This window comes from Humulus lupulus, chromosome 8 (assembly GCF_963169125.1).
Source record: "Humulus lupulus chromosome 8, drHumLupu1.1, whole genome shotgun sequence".
NCBI lineage: Eukaryota > Viridiplantae > Streptophyta > Magnoliopsida > Rosales > Cannabaceae > Humulus > Humulus lupulus.
In genome coordinates, this window is record NC_084800.1 from 75713498 (window position 1) to 75733513 (window position 20016).

Consider the following 20016-nt stretch of genomic DNA (forward strand, 5'->3'; position numbering starts at 1 on the left):
TTTATAATGCTCTGATACCAAGTTATCTTAGATGACAAGAGACTTCTTTCTCATAATTTTATTGAAAAATGAGGCATATTTATATACATACTTAGGAAATTATAGTTTATTAGGCATATATACATATTAATATACAACTAACAAAAAAATGACTTAGTTGAAAAACAAAAGAAAAATTAAAATACTATGGAAAACTGTTAAAAACATTGTATGTTATTACTACAACATCAATTCAAGTAATAAAATGTATGAAAATTAAAATGAACATAGAAAGCATCACTACAACATCGATCCAAGCAATAAAATGCAGAATTTTTTTACCTAACACACAAATTATTGCATAATCATTGCAACTCATTGTTATGGCATCAATTCGAGCAATAAAATATAGAAAAATTAATCCAACACACTAAGCATCGTTGAGCATTGCAACTCATTGTCATAGCATCAATTTAAGCAACCAAATACACAGGAAATTAAAACAATGTGCCAAGCATCGCAAACAATTGCCATATCATCAAATTAAGCAATAAGAAATAAATTAACCTCCAATTTTTATTTTATTTTTTATAAGAGGAAATATAGGAGGAAGACGCAACCGCGAAGGATGAAGAAACAACATCCGCAAGGGAGGAGGACTAGGTTACGGATCAAAAATAGGTTTGGCTACACATTGAGGGAGTAAGAGAGAGACTAAGATGTTAAGAGAGAAAAGAATGAATGAGAGAGATAATTTTGTCTTGAAATTGATTGAGGGCATACTTTTTCAATGTTTAATTATGTTAGCATATATTTTGATAGGGCGTACTAAGAAGAATAGAGCCTCCAATTCCCCTTGAGGAGGGTGGTCGGCAGGGAGAGGAACATCTTTCCAAGATGAATAAAGTTAAACGAAAAGAGAGAAAAAAATAAAAAAGATATTTCAAAGAAAATTATGTTTGACCAATTATATTGCTTTAAAAAGAGAGTACCTTTTCCATAGGACCATTTACTTTATTTGCAAAATTTAACCCAAAAAAAAAAAGAAAGAAAGTTAAACTAAAATTGACACGTGCAAGCAGTGAGTAAAAATATAAAAAGAGTAAACCCTTCCGTTCAGACCTCAAGGACCAACACTGCAGCAAAGTCACTCAGAAGATGAGTGAATCAGGGAAGGTGGTGTGTGTGACAGGGGCTTCCGGCTACATAGCCTCATGGCTCGTCAAAATTTTGCTACAACATGGATATACTGTCAAAGCTTCAGTGCGCGACCTCAGTAACTCTCTCTACCAAATACTTGTTCTACATTTTGTTGTTTTGAAAATCATCACTTCTGGGTTCTGGGTTATGTTTTTTGTTAGGTGAAAAAATAGACTATAATATTCTTACAACTTCGCATCCTATAACAAGCTCTCAAATTCATGGATTGTCAATTTACTAATTGGGTTTCTTCGGAAGAGGTAGACAAGTTTTGCCGTGTAGGTGTAGTTAGATAAATATATATATATATATATATATTTAATTGTTTGTTAGAGAATTTAGACTCAGAAATGGGATAATACATGTTTTGGGTTCTTGGGGATCTTTATATATGACCCAATAAGTATGGATGTATGTTGTTGCAAAAGCAAAAAAGTACCGATGTATGACAAAAATGAGAAATTTTGATTGCTTGATCAATTTCCAATTTCTCTGATGTAGACATTGAATAACATAGGGGATGTTAATGCAAGTGTAATTTCATTGTGCAAGTTTATTTTATATTTTCTGAGTTGTCATATGAAGATCCTGGTTGTCTTTATGTGAATGGGACAGGTGATCCTAAGAAAACAAAACACTTGGTTTCACTCGATGGAGCTAAGGAAAGACTTCAATTGTTCAAAGCAAATTTATTGGAGGAAGGATCCTTTGATTCTTTAGTTTATGGTTGTGATGGTGTTTTCCATACAGCATCACCAGTGGCATTTACAGCCAATGACCCACAGGTTAGTGCCTTAGCTTCTCAGGCTTGGATGATATGATTCACTCATTTTTTTCCCATATGTGTTAGGAATATGGAAAATTAAGACAAATTATCTTGGCAGGTTCTACTCTAGGAAGTGCTACAATGTTCATATCTCGATTTATGATGCATCATTTTGTTTTTAAGAGATGGTTGTTTTACCTAACATTTCAGGCGGAGCTGATTGAACCAGCACTTAAGGGAACACTAAATGTTCTCAGGTCATGCGCAAAAAGTCCTTCTCTTAAGAGGGTTATCTTAACATCTTCTATGGCTTCAGTTGTGTTCAATGGAAAAGCGCTGACACCTGATGTTGTAGTTGATGAGACATGGCTCTCAGATCCAGTTTTCTGTGAGAAGTCAAAGGTGTGTAGATCTGTTAAGTACTTCTATAAGGGGAATTTAGCAGATAATATATTCAAGTGGTAATTTTATTAGAAGTAATTGATGTAATTTGAACTAATGCCAGCACAGCACTAGATTAAAAGCGATAAAGTCATCTGTTTCCTTTCTTTGCTTTTTTTTTACTTTGACCAGATGTAAGTTAGTTTCTATGTTTCCATGTATCTTCTGGTTATGAACATGTTCATGTTCTTTCCATTTGTCTTTTTGATGATAATCCTGAAGTTTTCTAACTCCGGAAGTTGGTTTCCTTTACTCCTCTATACTACTCTACTTTAACTACTAGAATAATCAAGATAGCCAAGTTTATGATATTTCTTTAACCAAGGAGAATTTGCACTTAAACTCCCTCCATTCTTTTTGGCTTAGCAAATAGAAGCTTTCTACACCTATCAGCTCGGAGACAGCAAAGAAGCAATTAAATTGATGCTTCTTATCAGATGTGTGCTACTCTGTAACATACTAAGTAGAGCAGATTTATTACTGATGCTGGAAATATGAAATGGAGTCCATTACATGCTGTAGACATTTAATTTTGATAAGAAAATTCATCATACAACCATTCTTGTTTTGATACTATCAATTTTTTGTGTATTGTCATACTTAGCTTATTGATTAATTTTATTTCTCTTGATACTCTAACTATCATAACCTTAGGAAAAAAAAAAAATTAAAGAATTTATTCACAGCTGCACTATCTTTCTCAGAGAAGTATGACTTGAATGACTTTTCTTGCTACAGCTTTGGTATATGCTTTCAAAAACATTAGCTGAAGAGGCTGCTTGGAAATTTGCCAAAGAAAATGGGATTGATTTGGTTTCACTCAACCCAGGTTTTGTGATTGGTCCTTTGCTACAGCCAACTCTTAATTTCTCTGTGGAATTGCTTCGGAATCATATAATCGGTACATTTTATCAACTGATCTTTTGCTATTACCCAATTGATACTTATTTTTACTTCTCAGAGATGTTCCATGGTTGCTGCTCATTGTAATTCAGAAAAGACTTTACAGTGACTGTTTAACTTATCTCTAGTGATTTATTTTTTCATAATTTTTCTTTGGCATATGCATGACCTGAAACGCTAAACCAGGAGTAAGCTTGGTACATAATAAGAATCATCATTATAATTTCGGTTCCAAGAAGTATCTAAACACAGTGTTTGTATACGCATTCAAGCATTCCCTGTCCTCTAATATACTATACAAATAATTTTGTGGGTGGTTTATTTTGCTCTTTTTTTCTGATTTCTTTCTGTTACATGCTCTGCTCGTGATTCATATACATAATATTTTTGTTGCAGAAGCAAAATTTCCCAACATAAATTATAGATATGTTGATGTTAGAGATGTCGCATTGGCGCATATTCAAGCATTTGAAGTGCCTTCAGCTAGTGGAAGATATTGTCTGGTTGGACATGTTGTCCACATTTCTGATGCCTTGAACACTTTACGACAATTCTATCCCAATTCGAGTATTCCTGACCAGTATGTTATAATTTTAAGCTATCAAATTATTTACAAAAGAAATATAAGCTTAATTTGCATGATTTCATAATCTTATCTCTGGTATCTCTCTCTTTTTTTCTGTGTCTTTTAATTTGCCAGATGTGGAGATGACAAACCTCTGGTGCAAGGATACCAAGTATCAAAGGAGAAAGTAAAATCTTTGGGAGTTAATTACACACCTTTGGAAGTAACTCTAAAAGACACTGTTGAAAGCTTGAAGGAAAAGGGTTTCCTCAAACTGTGATTAAAGTCATTACTACTAAATGAGATAGATCTATCACTGGATCCACTGCTTCGTGGCCTTGTATAATAACTAGGTACATTTTAAGGACTCAAACCACCTAATCTTCTACATCCTTAAAACTGTATTTTTCCTATGTCATTGGCTCATTGCATTGAAATAAAATGAAACAATCAAAATAATGACTGTTAACAAATGTAAAATTAAGTTCTATCATGTCTTACGGTAACGACTTCTGGTTCAGGGATAAGCGACATCTTTGGAAATGTTGTCATATGGACATAATTTCTAAAAGCTTCCCATTTATAAGAAAAAAAAAGTATATTAAAAATAATTGATTTTTATGTTCTTTTTATTATTATTATTTAGAAAAAGGGGTAAAAATCCCGAAACACCAACTTTTCACTTCATAATGTCATCTCATTTGTCTCTCCACTGAAAAAAAAAACACTCTCTCTCTTTTACAGCTCCCATAACTGGTGTTCTTCTTTAAAGTCGTGGGTGTTTGTTTTCAAATCCTTCCGTATCTTCATTTTCTCCATCTCTCCCTCTTTAATCTTTCTCTCTATTGTTCATATTTGTGCCCTTTTCCTTTTTGGACGATAGTGGGTTTCTTTTACCACTCTCAAGTAAGCTTCTAACTCCGTTCTTTCTCCATCTTTTTATGCATCTGCTTTATACAATTTGTTTTTTATGTTCTGATGAATGATTTGTGATTAAGCTTTGATATTTTTGTTGGGAAGAGGATCTATGCTTGAGAGAATTATTTATTGTTTTTGTGTGTGGGTTGGATTGGGCGTTGAATTGTTCATCTCATTGAAATAGTCATGGCACCTAGAAGAGTTAGAACTAGCACATATCCTTATAATGTTAAAAAATTTGTATCTCTTGAGGGAAAAAAGAGGTAAAAGAAACCCACTATGGATAGGAATTGACAGAAATAGAAAAGGTAAAATGATGAAATGAAATATGCTATTATGTTGTTAATGTTCTGTTACACAGTAAGGGTTATATAACCCACGATAGAGAGGAAATAAAAGGAAATAAGGACACCTGTCCATATACAGCGAGCTACTAGAAGGTCCTATAACTAATCATACAATTAGAGAATGTAATTATGGTTTAACATCCCCCCGCAAACACGGGCTAGGCAGCACGGTGAGTTTGGTTCGCAGAGCTTGAAACCGAGAGGTGACCAGCGGCTTTGTTAAACAGTCGGCAACTTGATCAATAGAGGGAGTGTACGTAAGAAGCAGCGACTTAGCATTGACCCGCTCGCGGACGAAATGATAATCAATCTCCACATGCTTCGTGCGAGCATGAAAAACAGGATTGGAGGCAAGATGCAAAGTGCTAACATTGTCACAGTGGAGCGTGGGAGGAGATGAGAGATTGATACCCAATTCAGCAAGTAAGGACTCAATCCAACAAACTTCAGAGGCGCCATTTGCAAGAGCACGATATTCAGATTCAGTGCTTGAACGGGAGACGACTCGTTGTTTAGAGGATGACCAGGAAACCAGATTGAGACCCAGAAAAATGCAGTAAGCGCTGGTGCTACGACGATCATCAGGACAGGACGCCCAATCTGCATCAGTAAAACAATGAAGCTGGAATAGGGAATCACGTTGTAAATGAACACCAAGATGGGTCGTGCCTTTCAGATATCGCAAGACACGCTTAGCTGCCTGAAAATGAGTCGTGGTGGGGGAATGCATAAATTGGCACAACTTGTTTACAGTGAATGCGATATCAGGTCTGGTAATGGTGCAATATTGTAGCGCACCAGCAATACTCTGATAGTCAGTCGCATTAGATAAAGGGATACCATCATGGAGAGACAAGGAACCCAAAGTAATAGGAGTGGAAACCGGCTTAGAGTCTAGCATACCAGTTTTGTGCAGCAAGTCACGGATGTACTTGGACTGGGACATGTGAAGACCAGAGGAATTCCGAGAGACCTGGATGCCCAAAAAAAAATGTAACTGGCCGAGATCTTTGACATGAAATCGGCACTGTAAGTGAGCAAGGAGGCGCTGGATAGAAGCAGAGCAGGAACCTGTAATTACAATATCATCGACATAAACCAACACAAGTAAGATAACAGCACCAGACCGATATATAAACAAGGATGAATCTGCCCGAGAACCAGTGAATCCCCAATCCAAAAGAGCTGTACTAAGCTTGAGAAACCAAGCTCGTGGACTTTGCTTGAGGCCATACAGTGACTTAGAGAGCTTGCACACATGGTGAGGACAAGAAGAGTCAATAAAACCTTGGGGTTGAGCCATATAAACTGTCTCGGCCAAATCACCATGAAGAAAGGCATTTTGGATGTCGATTTGATGCAGGGGCCAATTGTAAGAGACAGCCAAGGAAAAAACAATGCAAATGGTGGTGAACTTGATGACAGGACTAAAATTTTCATGAAAATCTAGGCCTGGGGTTTGATGAAAACCTTTGGCTACAAGGCGCACCTTGAATCGGTCAACCGAACCATCAGAGTTGAGTTTAACACGATAAACCCATTTACAACCGATAACTTTGCAATTTGGTGGTGGAGGAACTAAAGTCCAAGTGCCCTGAGATTGAAGAGTATCAAATTCAAGTTTCATAGCTTGCTGCTAGACTTCAAGCTTACTAGCTTCAGTAAAGTTGGACGGCTCAACTGGAGTAGAAGCCACAATATTATAAAAAAGCTTAGGCTTATGAATGCCATCTTTGGCGCGAGTGACCATGGGATGGGTGTTGAGAGGGGCGGTGTTAGTGGCTGGCAGAGGGGGTACAGGGGATGGGGACGGGGAGGAGGCCGAAGGAAGGGAAAGATTTGAGGGGGTAGGGGAAGAGGAAGGAGAGAGTGGAACACGAGAGGAAGAGTGCATGGGAGGCGGGGTAGAAGGGGGAGGGGAGTGATGTGGAGGAAAGGGAGGCACATGAGAAAACATGGAAGGGAGAGAAAGTGTGGGAGGAGAGGTGGATAATGGAGTTGAAGGGGAAGAGCTGGACACGACAGAGAAGGGGAAAACATGTTCATTAAACACCACATGCCGAGTAGTGTAGATACGGCCCGAGGAAACATGTAGACATAGGTAGCCTTTATGTTTACTGCTATATCCTAGAAAAACACAAGGGGAGGAGCGAAACTGTAACTTATGAGTATTATATGGACGAAGGAATGGGAAACACTCACACCCAAAAATGCAAAAATGATCATAAGATGGTTGTTTTTGATATAGGCATTGAAATGGACTAAGAGACCCCAAAACCCGAGTGGGAAGCCTATTAATTAAATAGACGGCAGTAGCAAAAGCATAAGGCCAATAAGAAAGGGGCATACTCGCATGGGCAAGAAGAGTAAGGCCAAGTTCCACCACATGACGGTTTTTACGCTTAACCCGACCGTTTTGTTGAGGGGTATAAGGGCAGGAAAGTTCGTGAGAAATGCCATGTTGAGTAAAAAAGGGAGACAAGGAACGAAACTCCCCACCCCAATCAGAACGAACCCGTTTAATAACCCCCTGAAATTGTGTATGAATCATAGTTTTGAACTGAATAAAAGCCTGAAACACTTCATCTTTGGTATGCAACAAATAGAACCAAGTAAACCGGGTATAATCATCAATAAACAATGCAAAATAACGAACTCCAGTAATAGCAAGAACAGGGGAGGCACCCCAAAGATCTGTATGTATTAACTCAAAAGGTCGGGAAGCCCGACTTACAGAAACAGTGAAAGGCAATCGATGAGATTTGCCAAGTTGACAAGAAGCACAAAAAGGAACATCATCATTCTTGGAAAGTTTAAAATTACAAAGAGATGAGACTTGAGCGACAACATCCCGAGAGGGGTGACCTAAACGAGAGTGCCAAACAGACGCTGGAGACTTTGACGTCAAAAGAAGAGTGGCTGGAGCGGACAAGGACGGGGCAGGAACACGGTAAATGCCATCACTCAACAGGCCGGTTAGAAGAACTTTGTGACTGTCCTGATGTTTGACAAAAAAACAATGTGGATGAAATTCAACGAAGGCATGATTATCACGACACAGCTTTGAAATGCTAAGCAAATTTTTAGATAGGTAAGGTGAGTGAAAAACTTGACATAAACGAAGGGGAGAGGAAGATACAGTAGCAGGTAAAGAGGCGTGGCCAACATGAGAAATAGGAATAGTCTTACCGTTACCCATAGTAATCTGATCGGCACCAGTGAAAGGCTGAACCGTGTCCAGAAGATTAAGATCGGGAGTGAAATGATGGGAGGCCCCGAAGTCCATATACCAATGGGAATCAGTAACAGTGCCCGTAGTAGCCATGGGAGAAGCAGAAGGAGGGAACAGAGAAGAAGGCTGATGAGAGTAAAGGGCAGAATAAGGACGGGAAGGAGATGGGGAAGGACGGTAACTCAGATTAGCACGATGATAGCAAGATTGGGCAGTGTGACCTGTACGAAAACATATTTGACATTTGGGGCGGGTGGAAGGACGAGGGGAGGGCGAATAGAAAGGAGAGGAGGGACGAAAAGAATATGTAGGTGGGGAAGCAGAAGGGCGAGGAGAGAAACGGGGAGGAAGGGATTTCTGTTTGGGTCGGGGAAAGGAAAGATTAGAGAAATTGGCTTGAAGGGAGCTTAAAGAGGCAGTGGCTGTCTGTCTGTCTAAACGAGCATCAAAGCTCAAAAGAAGGGAATGGACCTCTTCAATGGTGGTTGGAGCAGAGCGGGCCTGAATGGATGTCACAAATACATTGTATTCAGGGCCAAGGCCGTTCAACAGATAAATGAGATGATCCTTCAGAGAAACTGGGTCACCAACCGAAGCCAGAGTGTTGCACAAGGACTTGATCTTCTGTAAATACACCATAGCAGAGAGACCTTCTTTCTTGAGAGATTGAAGAGTAGTACGAACTTCTGAAATCTTAGCAAAAGATGCAGCAGTAAAAATTTGTTCCAGGGATGACCATATTTCAGCAGCAGTGGTAAAACCAACAATCTGTCCAAGGAGAGCATCAGACAAAGAAGCATATAGCCAGCTCATGAGTAGGCGATTGTATCGTTGCCATGAGAGAAAATCTGGGTTGACGATTGTGGAAGCAGAATCAGAGAACTGAGCTGGGCAAGGAACCGAACCGTCGAGGTACCCCTCAAGACCATTTGCTATGATAATATTCTGCATCTGCATCTTCCATACTAAATAATTAGAGTCATCAAGTTTGACAGCAATTGATTGATTTACAGAGGGAAAGCCGGAAGATGGAACGGAGGAGGAAACACCAGAAAATGACGACGAAGCGCCGGCCGCTGGCACAGGGGAAGGTGGGTTTGTAGACCCAGAACTCATTTCGGATGCCATTAGGGCTGTAGGGCTCGTGATACCATGACAGAAATAGAAAAGGTAAAATGATGAAATGAAATATGCTATTATGTTGTTAATGTTCTGTTACACAGTAAGGGTTATATAACCCACGATAGAGAGGAAATAAAAGGAAATAAGGACACCTGTCCATATACAGCGAGCTACTAGAAGGTCCTATAACTAATCATACAATTAGAGAATGTAATTATGGTTTAACAGGAATGATGATAAGTTTACAGTGTCCAAAGAATTTACCGATCGTATTGAGCACTATGGATGGAAACAGCATTATGCTCCACCCATTCATGCGATAATCCCTATGGGGATTTATGCTAATGTGGTTGAACATAATGTGACATGGCTAACCACTGTAAGAGGAAAGGCATTAGCCTTTGATAAGGCTGATAAATCAGTTTTATGGGTTACAAAATGATGAGTACAGTGCATTCATTATGTGAGGAGAGTACTTGAGATGGGATTTTGGCCACGTTGGCTCTGCCTGGGAGTCAATGAAATTTAACAATAATATTGGATTAGGATTTCCAGTCATTTAATTGACAAGAGAGTATAGGATGTGGTTGTAATTTATATCTGCCTTTTTATTTGAGAGGCTTATGATTTTTTTTCAAGTGTTACATATTTCAACTGTTAACACAGATAGAGCAACCCTATTATATGCTTTAATGAGCATCGTGTCAACAGAATTTATTTGAGAGGCTATGATTTTTTCTAGATATATTGGCATGATCATTAAAATATATAGTGGGACTGCTTTATTTTTATTAACACTCAAAATATGTAAGACACAAAGTAAATTAGCAAATATAAAACACAACCACACTACTCTCTTTCATTAAATAATTCACCAAAAATCCTAACCCAACATCATTGTGGAATACAATACACTATACTCATCATTATCATCATCTTGTTGTAGCCCTTAAAGCTATTTTGTTACAAACTTAGAAAAGGCTACCTCATTTCCCTTTGCAATAATTTCCCATGTTCCATTATGTTCGAAAACATTAGCACAAAATTCCTTAACTATAGGGATTTTTGCATGATTGGTGGAGCACAAAATTGTTTCCACCCATAATGCTCAAATCGATCAATATATTTTTTTGGGCAATGTGAATTTATCATTCTCAAATTCGATTTTTATAATCGAGATTCTTGCTTATATCTTTTGTCCAGTGATCAAGACAGCGGAAGATGAGTGGTGAGAGAGAGATGATATTTTTCTTTTTTAGAAAAAAAAAAATCATAAAAAATGAAGAAAACATAAAATTATCATTTTTTATTTTACAACACAAAATTGAAATACTAATTTAGATTTTATTTCCAAAAACATCCTGCCAATCAACTATTTATTTGGATCCTCATTATTTTCAAAATCATAAAATTTAATCTGGAAAACAGGCAAATCAGGCCCTTAAATGCCATGACTATTCCAATGTGATCATCAATTTAACAAACAACCTACTCACAAAGGGTTCTCTTAAACACAAATAAAGAATAGTGTTAGACAGAAGCATACTTTGGGAGTGGGAATGAGAAACCCACTATATTTTACGTTCAAAAAATGATTGCACGACCTTCTATGAAATCTATGGCATTGAAATTTCAATGATTAACATGTTGAATGGACAATTACACTTAGGGGAATTGCCCCATGTAGCGCAGATCTTTTCTAGTTCAATAAAAATTGTTTTTCTTGGCAAAATAAAATGATAAACAATCAAGATAATTACTGTTAACAAACGTAAAATAAAATCTATTATGTCTTAAGCTAACGATTTCTGGGTTAAGTGAAATGTTATAAAATATTATTATTATTATTATTATTATTATTATTATTATAATATATAATACAAAATTAAATATTCAATAATTATATTTATATAAATTCAAATGTTATAAAATATCATTTTTATAATTATATATAATTCATAATTTTAAATTTTATTAAAAAATTATTATTTATACATTTTTTATTATTTAATCTAACTTATATAAATATATATATATATATTCATATTATATTTATATATGTATCGAGTATCTACAAATAATATAACTATGTAACTACATAAGAAATTAAAATAACATTTTTTTCTATTATGAATAAACAAGTTTATTCTCCTGCATATTTTGAATAATATTATGAATATTTTGAATAATATTATAAATATTTTGTACTTAAATAAATTAGTTTGTGATCGAAAATATTATCATACTAATTTTTTTTTTTAAATTATAGATAATGTTTTGGTTTAATGTTTATTTTATATATTTATGTCATTCTTTTATAAATAATATTGTTTATCTATTTAAAATTTATATGACAATCATAAAAATAATTAATAAATTTTAAAAATAAAACTAATAAAAAATGCATTATACGCATGGATAGAGCCAGACTTTAGGTGAGTGGAGGGCTAATTTTTATTTTTTTTAATAATTTTGAGTCGACTAAATGTTTTTATTTATTTTTTTGTAATTTTAAGGGAATTAAATGTAATTTTTTTCTGTTCTCCCTCCTACAACTTCTTCCACATTTCTAGCCAGCTCCTTTTCCTTCTTCTCTTAAATGAATCTATTTCTTCAATTTTAACAATTAGAGAACTTCATTTATGCAAAATAATGGATACGACATAGGTTTCTGAATTGAGCATTGAAGATTCATCCGAATGGCATGAGATCATAAGCATGCACACTTAATTAGTTTGAAATTATGAATATACTATATATATATATATATATAATGATACCCACCATGGCTAATCTATTAGCTTATTTAATTTTTGCATTACCATGGTAAGCCTTTCTCTCTTTAATAATTTAATTTTTTAATTTCTTGAACACACTAATGTATCTTTTTATAACAATATGTAATATGTATGTTGTTTTGATTTGGTGATATTATTTATAATTATATAATCTTATTGGTAATTGACTCAAAATTACCAGGGAATAATCTAATTACTGCTTTTGATGTCTACACTAAGAAAAAATGGCCTTGGCTACAAACAACATTTTTCTCCATGGGAATCCATACCAAACTACTTTCTCATGCCTCCTGATCCATTCTCCAAGGCCAGACAACAGCTCATAAAAAATTCCTATGCCACAAGTCATGCTGAGTTCCTCCAAAAATGTGAACACCCTCTATGGAAAAATCATCACTTTACCATTCAAGCTCAATGAAGACATTAACCCTACCAAGGCAAGTCACCCAAGCATGAACCCAGAGCATCATAAAATGGCAACTGAGGAATGCAAAGAACTACAACAACAAGGATTGATCGAACCAACCACCTCTTCATGGGCATGCCATGCTTTCTACGTCAATAAGAGATCAGAGCAAGCTCGGGGAAAACAAAGGTTGGTCATCAATTACAAGCCCTTGAACAAATTTTTGGCAGATGATAAATTCCCCCTCCCAAACAAGAATTCCCTATTCGCAAGTCTGTCAAGGGCTCAAATATTTTCGAAATTCGACCTAAAGGCAGGATTTTGGCAGTTGGGTATCAAACAGGAAGATAGGCCCAAAACGACCTTCTGCATTCCAAATCACCATTATCAGTGGACTATCCTTCCCTTTGGTCTCAAAACAGCCCCATCACTATTCCAGAAAGCCATGACTAAAATCTACAGCCCCATTCTAGATAAGGCCCTGATCTACATTGATGATATATTGCTCTTCTCACAAGATGAACAAGCCCATACTAGCCTAGTTCATCTCTCTCATGGAAGCCCATGGGGTCACGTTATCCGAAAAGAAGATGATCATTGGACAAGCCCAAATTGACTTTCTGGGAATGAAGCTTATTAAAGGCCATTATGAGGCCCAACCTCACATAGCCCAAGAATTGTTAAAGTTTCCCAAAAAGGACTTCACAAAGGTCCAAATCCAACAGTTCTTAGGAATTGTAAACTATTTACGGGATTTTGTCTCATGACTTTCGGAAATGACAAGACCACTTAGTGACATGCTTAAAAAGCAAACTCCACCATGGTCACAAGAGCAAACTGTAGCAGTAAAAAAACTAAAGGAGATAATGTAGACACTACCACCTTTGCAGATTCCTTATGATGGAAAAAGAATCTTGCAAACAGACACTAATGATCGGTATTGGGGAGCTGTCCTACTTGAACAAGACAAGACAAGGAAAAGAAAAATATGTGGATACAAGAGTGGCCACTTCAAAGACTCTCAGCTCCACTGCCATTTTACCCTAAAAGAATTATTGGCGATAAAGACGGGTATTACAAAATTTGAATTCCATTTGATAGGTCATCATTTCTTGGTAGAAACGGACTTTGCCGCGTCAAAAGGAATGATTGGTCTAAAAAAGAGCAAAACCAACAAAAGCCCAACTTTTGAGATTGACAGTCTGGTTTGACAACTACTCTTTTGACATTAAACGCATTCAAGGCAAAAACAATACTGTGGTTGATTTCTTATCCAGATACCCCTGCTATAAATCTAGCCTCAGGATACTCACCAAGAACCATTCCCATTGTCGTCCAAAAATCATCACATACCATCCCATTCATACTCATGCTAGCTTCTTCCTCTTCTGTCAAACACAACCAATCTTTTTCCTGAGATGCAAAAAATATCCTTTTGAAGACGTCCGACAAATCAGCCAGAGAAAGAGCAACTCACAGAGCAATATTTCTTCAGAATTTTATGATTTCCAAACTTTGACCCTCTATACAAAATGACTTTGGAATCCATCCAAAGTATCCATTTGCCCAAATCCTACCTCTTCGAGATGTTATCTTCACACCAAAACCAGTAGCTCACATTTTCTGGTATTTGGCCAGTGTTTTTACCATAGCTGTTGAGGTACAAACTATGGCCTTGCACACATCCATAAAATTATTTTTGGACCAAGAAAGATTCAAACTAGCTTACCAGGTCCAAATGGACATTCTGTCCTAGTTTGCTCCATTGGAAAAATGGAAAAGGTCATATTGGCTAAATGGAAAAAGGTCCTATCGACTACATGGAAAAATGTCCAAAATAATAGGCCCACTTTTATCTACCCACTAGGCCCAAATGTTGCCAGCCTAATGAACTGTTATATTGTTCTCTTTCTTAGTCTTAATGCCAAGCTTGATGCATAACATAATATAGTTATCAATCCAACATTCGAAGTCTACAAGTTAAAAGAAGAGCCATTATGTGGTCTTGGGGGCTAAGAATACATGTATATACAAAAAATTCTATTTGAGAAAAATCAAACTATACCTCCTGAATTATGGCCCAAGCCAGAAGAAGACGCTCCTTGGGAGACATTCCCTTTTGACTATACTCACAAAATAACGAGGGCCCTTGAAGCCTTCCATATTTCAAAAAATGAAACAAATCAAGCCACCAAACTCGAAGAAACTTTAGAGCAAAAATATCTGTCACTATACAAATTGATCAACACTGAAGGGGTAATTTTGCGAAAAAATAATTACTTTGAAGATTCTCAAGACCCATATGCTGACACTGCAGATATACAAGATGCTTATCTCTTCCAGTACACAGGAAAAGAATGGAACATGGGGTATACAGACTACAACGCCTGCCCTCCAGCTGGCAGTGATCAGGATGAAGAAGAATCGACAGGATGGAACCCACTTCATGAAGACCCCACATATGACTCTGACTATGGGGCCAGCCATGAAACATCTTTAAATTAATATTGTGTCTTTTAGCCTTTGATCAAGTAATCTTATCCCTTATCTTTATGCTTTTGTCGGGGAATCTTATCCCTTATCTTGTCTAGGGGAATCTTATCCCTTATCCTGCCCCAACTATGGTTGGTTTTGACTAGGGTGGGTTAAGTTTGTATTTCTGAGTACATGGCTATATAAGGTCATCATCTCTCTTTGTGTAAGGCAGATAATTACGAAGTAATAAAATATCAGAGTGTTTATTATCAAAAATGTTCTTCTAAATCCTTCCTTCAGAGATTTCTGAAGTAGAGATAGTATGCAATATGGATCATATCTGAAGGAAACTACTGTTATAAGTTTTTAGATTAACCTTCGAGTTAATTGATCTAGCAATCTATCCTTTATGATCGTAAGTCACGCAATTTGGAGTGTAAATCGTGCAGATCCGTGTGAGAAATTACTGAGTTTATTAATTCGTTAGTTTGTCTAACTAACTTATAGCAGGAACTCCTTAATGGTATCCAACTTCAAGTAGCAAATATATATATATATATATTGTTATCCCCATTTCCTGACGTGGGCCCGGGACGGTGGTCTAGGCCCATGGTCTGGGTGTTCAAATGTGGGCACGGCCCAAGCCCGCTTGGTACAGGAGTATCCAAGGGGCACGACCCTAGTGCGATTCGGGGCCCGGATGGTGTCCGGGATGGCGATCCAGGACAGTTGTCCGGGAGACGTACAACCAGCTCAGAATCCCGTTGAAGTATACGTAAAATGGTCCCAGAGCCTGGTAAACGGTCCGGGCCTGTGGTAAACGAAGAGGATCAAAGGTAAACGAATCCGGATCAGGTCGTCCCCGTTTGGTAAGGAAAAGCATCCGTGTCCCCACTTTTCACCTGCGGAAAAGGCCACCTCGGGATTGCACGCCGCTGTTTCAGACCTGCACTGACAAGTACTCTGACCGGTTTGGTCCCCTGAATTAGTCTCGTAACTCGAAGTGTCCAGACCAAAAGCACCGTTTTGCCGGGCAAAATATAGTTCTTGGGGCGCCCTACTGGGCCTTAATTAGTCTTGAATTTATGTATGTTTTATCTTTTGTATTGGACTTCCACCAGAGAAGCCAAGAGCATTCGCATCTTTGATGGGCCCGGGTCATACCCGGCCCAGATCCAGTGTTCCCATGAGCCTATAAATACAGGCGATAGAACACTGGAAAAAGGACCTCTCTTCGACTTGTATACAGTTACCCTGTCAAAAAATAGAGAAAAACTCCATTGTAAGAGACTTTCCAAGCTCTAATACAACTGACTCGTGGACTAAGACTCATTAATGCTCCAACCACGTAAAAATCCTATGTTAATCTTCTACATTCCCTATCATTATTCTTAGCTAATATTCATTAGTGTGATTTCCGAAAATCTCGGTAAACATATATATATATATATGTTCTAAAAAAATGTTTAAGCACTTTTTCTTATTTCTCATTTTCCTCTCCATTCTATTTATTTTTTAAATTTGTTTTGAAAATTTGAAGACATGAAAATTCTACTTCAGTCAGCAAATACTAATGTTCTGTCATGTTTTTCATATCTCTTCTATATAAAAAGTGTGTAGATAATGGAAATTTTTTGTTTTAACAATTTTTTTTTTGTTAACTTTAACAAAATATTTTTATATTTAACAGAATATTTTTATATTTAACGGTAGATTGTAAATATGAAATTTAATAAATAAATAATTAAACAAATTAAAATATGACATTTTTGAGATATTGACTTAAACTTAAATAAATTAAATAATTAAATAAATTAAAATATAATATTTTTAAGATATTTTACAATAATAATTATTTAAAAATAATAAAATCAAACGTTTTATAACTTAAATAAAATTTAATTAAACTTAAATTTAAACTTCACGTATTATAATAATATCATATTAAACATATAATATAATATAATCTACTATCAACTAGCAACAAACTTAACTTTAAAATCCACGTATAATATTAATATTATATTAAGCATATAATATATAATCTTTTGTTGTCACTGCCAAATTAAAAAACTAGAACAAACATAAACTTAAACAAAAATTAATTAATTAATCAAAATAGTTGACGCATATATACTACTCTGTCGTGTGACTTTTTCTATTTTTATTTTATTTCGATTACTAATTTCTTTTTCAATATAATTGTAATTTATATACATATGTCATGTAGTCATGTAAATATATATATATTTATATTAATGTTGTATTTAGATGTCATATATATATATAAATTATTGATATAAATATTTATATATACTATAGAACTATAATTCATTCTATGATATATATATTTAAAAAAAATGAACGAATTTTTATTAAAATTATAGACAATATTTTGCCCTAATTTTTTCAATACATTTATGTCAAACATTATATTAAACATCTATTATTTATATTTATGATATTTTTATTTATTTAAAATTTTTATGATAATTAAAAAATATATGATCGTGTACATTGTAGATATACAAGACATCCCACCAATTTTTGCGAAATTCTAAATAACTTATGGTGTAAAAAACAAGGTTCAAAATAGTTAGTTGCACTCGTATTAAAAAAAGAGGCTCACGTTCAACTAAACATTTGAACTATATTTTTTGCACCGTAAATTATTCATAATTTTGTAAAAACTAGTGGGATGTGTAGTATAACTACAATATAACCCATCATATAAAAAAATAGTTAAAAAATTTTCATGTGCTGAAAACAGAGACGCCCCTACTAATAGGGTCAAATATGGTGCCCCTAGTATATAATTCACCTATATATGCATTTGATTAGTGCTTGAAAATGTCATTTATTGATCTTAAAGTTTTTAAAATAAATTAAATTTTATTTAATATTTTCATAGATTTAATGAGTTATATTTTGTAATTGAAAATATTTAATTTTAATTTTAATTTAATTTATGTTTATGTAATTTTGTGATTAGAAGATTTAAATCACTAAACAATGTGTATGGGTGACTACTCTTGATACATTTCTATTCTCCATTATTTGATTACATCTTCTATTTATTTGCTTACTATCAAGTTCTTAAAAAACTAAAAATCACAAATCATTCTCTTTATTTTTCTCTAATATTTTGTGTTTATTTTTCTACTAATCATTTTGTAAATTTTACCTCCTTGTGGAATGATCACCTATATTTGCTATAACTATTGCTAGTGAAAGTCACATTTTGGATGTAAACATCATGTATTAATATATATATTTGGAAGAAAGAAAAAAAATGTCCAACTTGAGTCACAATATTCTTTTTGAGTCAACCATTAAGCAATAAAAAAAACCTTATAAACTAATTAAAAATAAATTTTATTTATTTAGAACCTGAAAACTAAATAAATCAAGAATTTTTTTTTGAAGTTAATTTAACCATAAAATATTAAATAACTCAACTAAAATTAAATATATATTTTTTGAAATGGATTTAAATAACAAAAATAAAATAAATTAACTCAATAAATCGATCAAAATTAAAACCTAATCTAAATTATGGTAAGGAACTCATGGACGACTTAGAGGAGATGGCATGGAGTAGAAGACAGTGGGGGTGTGGACATTGGTGCCAATGTAAGAAGCAATAATTTGGTGAGACATTGAATACTGAAGCTAGCGAGGCTCAATGTGATGCAACACGAGAAGGTGGTTAGGTGAGACGACTATGGCAACTAAATTTGGCAAGGTGCGACACCGCACAAGAAGGCATATAAATTTGGATGAGATGATAAGCGAGGGTAGTCGGATTGTGAGAGGCACAGACGAATTTTTCTTCTGATATGAATTTTGTTTTTATTTTTTTTAATCACGAATTGTTTAAATGATTTTAGAAGTAATTTCCTACAATTGATTAAACGAGTACTAGCAACCTGTTAAGAACAAAGAAGGAGGCGGTAGTTGAATTGGGAGCACTAGTGAGGTGTCAATCAAATGGACTCCTATGCTCAAATTAGTTGGATTGTCGTAAAAGATAATCGAAAAGTAAAATAATAACGTAATGAATAGTGAATAAACGAGTAGAATGATGGTCAGGGTGACGGTGGTGGTGACGGCGGAGATTGACAGTCCGGTCAGGCTGACTGGTATGACTCGCTTGACTGGATCAGTTCGAGAGAATATTGCCAGTCAAAAAGAGTATCCTGAGTAATGGTTATCAAATGATTTGCTACTATCCCCTTAGGGTCTTCCTTATAGTCGTTTTCCCTGCTGTTACTCTTCCGCCTTCCTGATCTGTCTGACTCGTTCCAAGTAGTTACCTTCCAAATTTCATGGCAAGGGATGTGTGTACCTTGACCGTTTCAAGGTCCCTGGCTAACTGGGTGTATCCAGATTCGGGTCCGGGTATGGATTGGCCTTTTGAGTGGTTTATTCAGTATATGTGAGCCCATTTACACTGGGTTGGACCTCTTTGGCTAGTCTGGCTGGTTTATTGGGCTTGACTGGCTAGTCTGGCTGACTTATTGGACTTTCTTAACATGTAGACATATTTTGTCTACTACAATGATTTGTGTGGTTAGGGGTTTTTTTTTATTGTTTATCTTATTAAATATGGGTTTGATTTATTTTATTAGGTTAAAAGATGAACACAAATTAGTTTTTGAGTTTAAATTATTAGTGTGTCCCACATTGAAAGTGTGTGTGCACATTCAACAATATATAAGAGCATGTGTTACTCCACTCATCACCAATTGGTTTTGAGATGGAACCCCATGTTACTTAGACCTTTCACCCTATGTTTGTACTTTCTACCATTACTATCTACATCTAGTGTCTAAACACTTTCACATTTTACTATCTAAACTAC

General features: G+C 35.4%; 1 protein-coding gene across 1 annotated transcript; it reads left to right on the forward strand.

Annotated features, from left to right (window-relative positions):
• The first annotated feature begins 1094 nt into the window (after nt 1-1094).
• LOC133797844 (phenylacetaldehyde reductase-like) lies at nt 1095-4334 on the forward strand. Its single transcript, XM_062235921.1, has 6 exons — nt 1095-1255; nt 1795-1964; nt 2156-2347; nt 3125-3287; nt 3686-3869; nt 3990-4334. The coding sequence occupies exons 1-6, from the start codon at nt 1138-1140 to the stop codon at nt 4132-4134; spliced, it is 972 nt and encodes a 323-aa protein (XP_062091905.1). The 5' UTR covers nt 1095-1137; the 3' UTR covers nt 4135-4334.
• The last annotated feature ends 15682 nt before the right edge of the window (nt 4335-20016 follow it).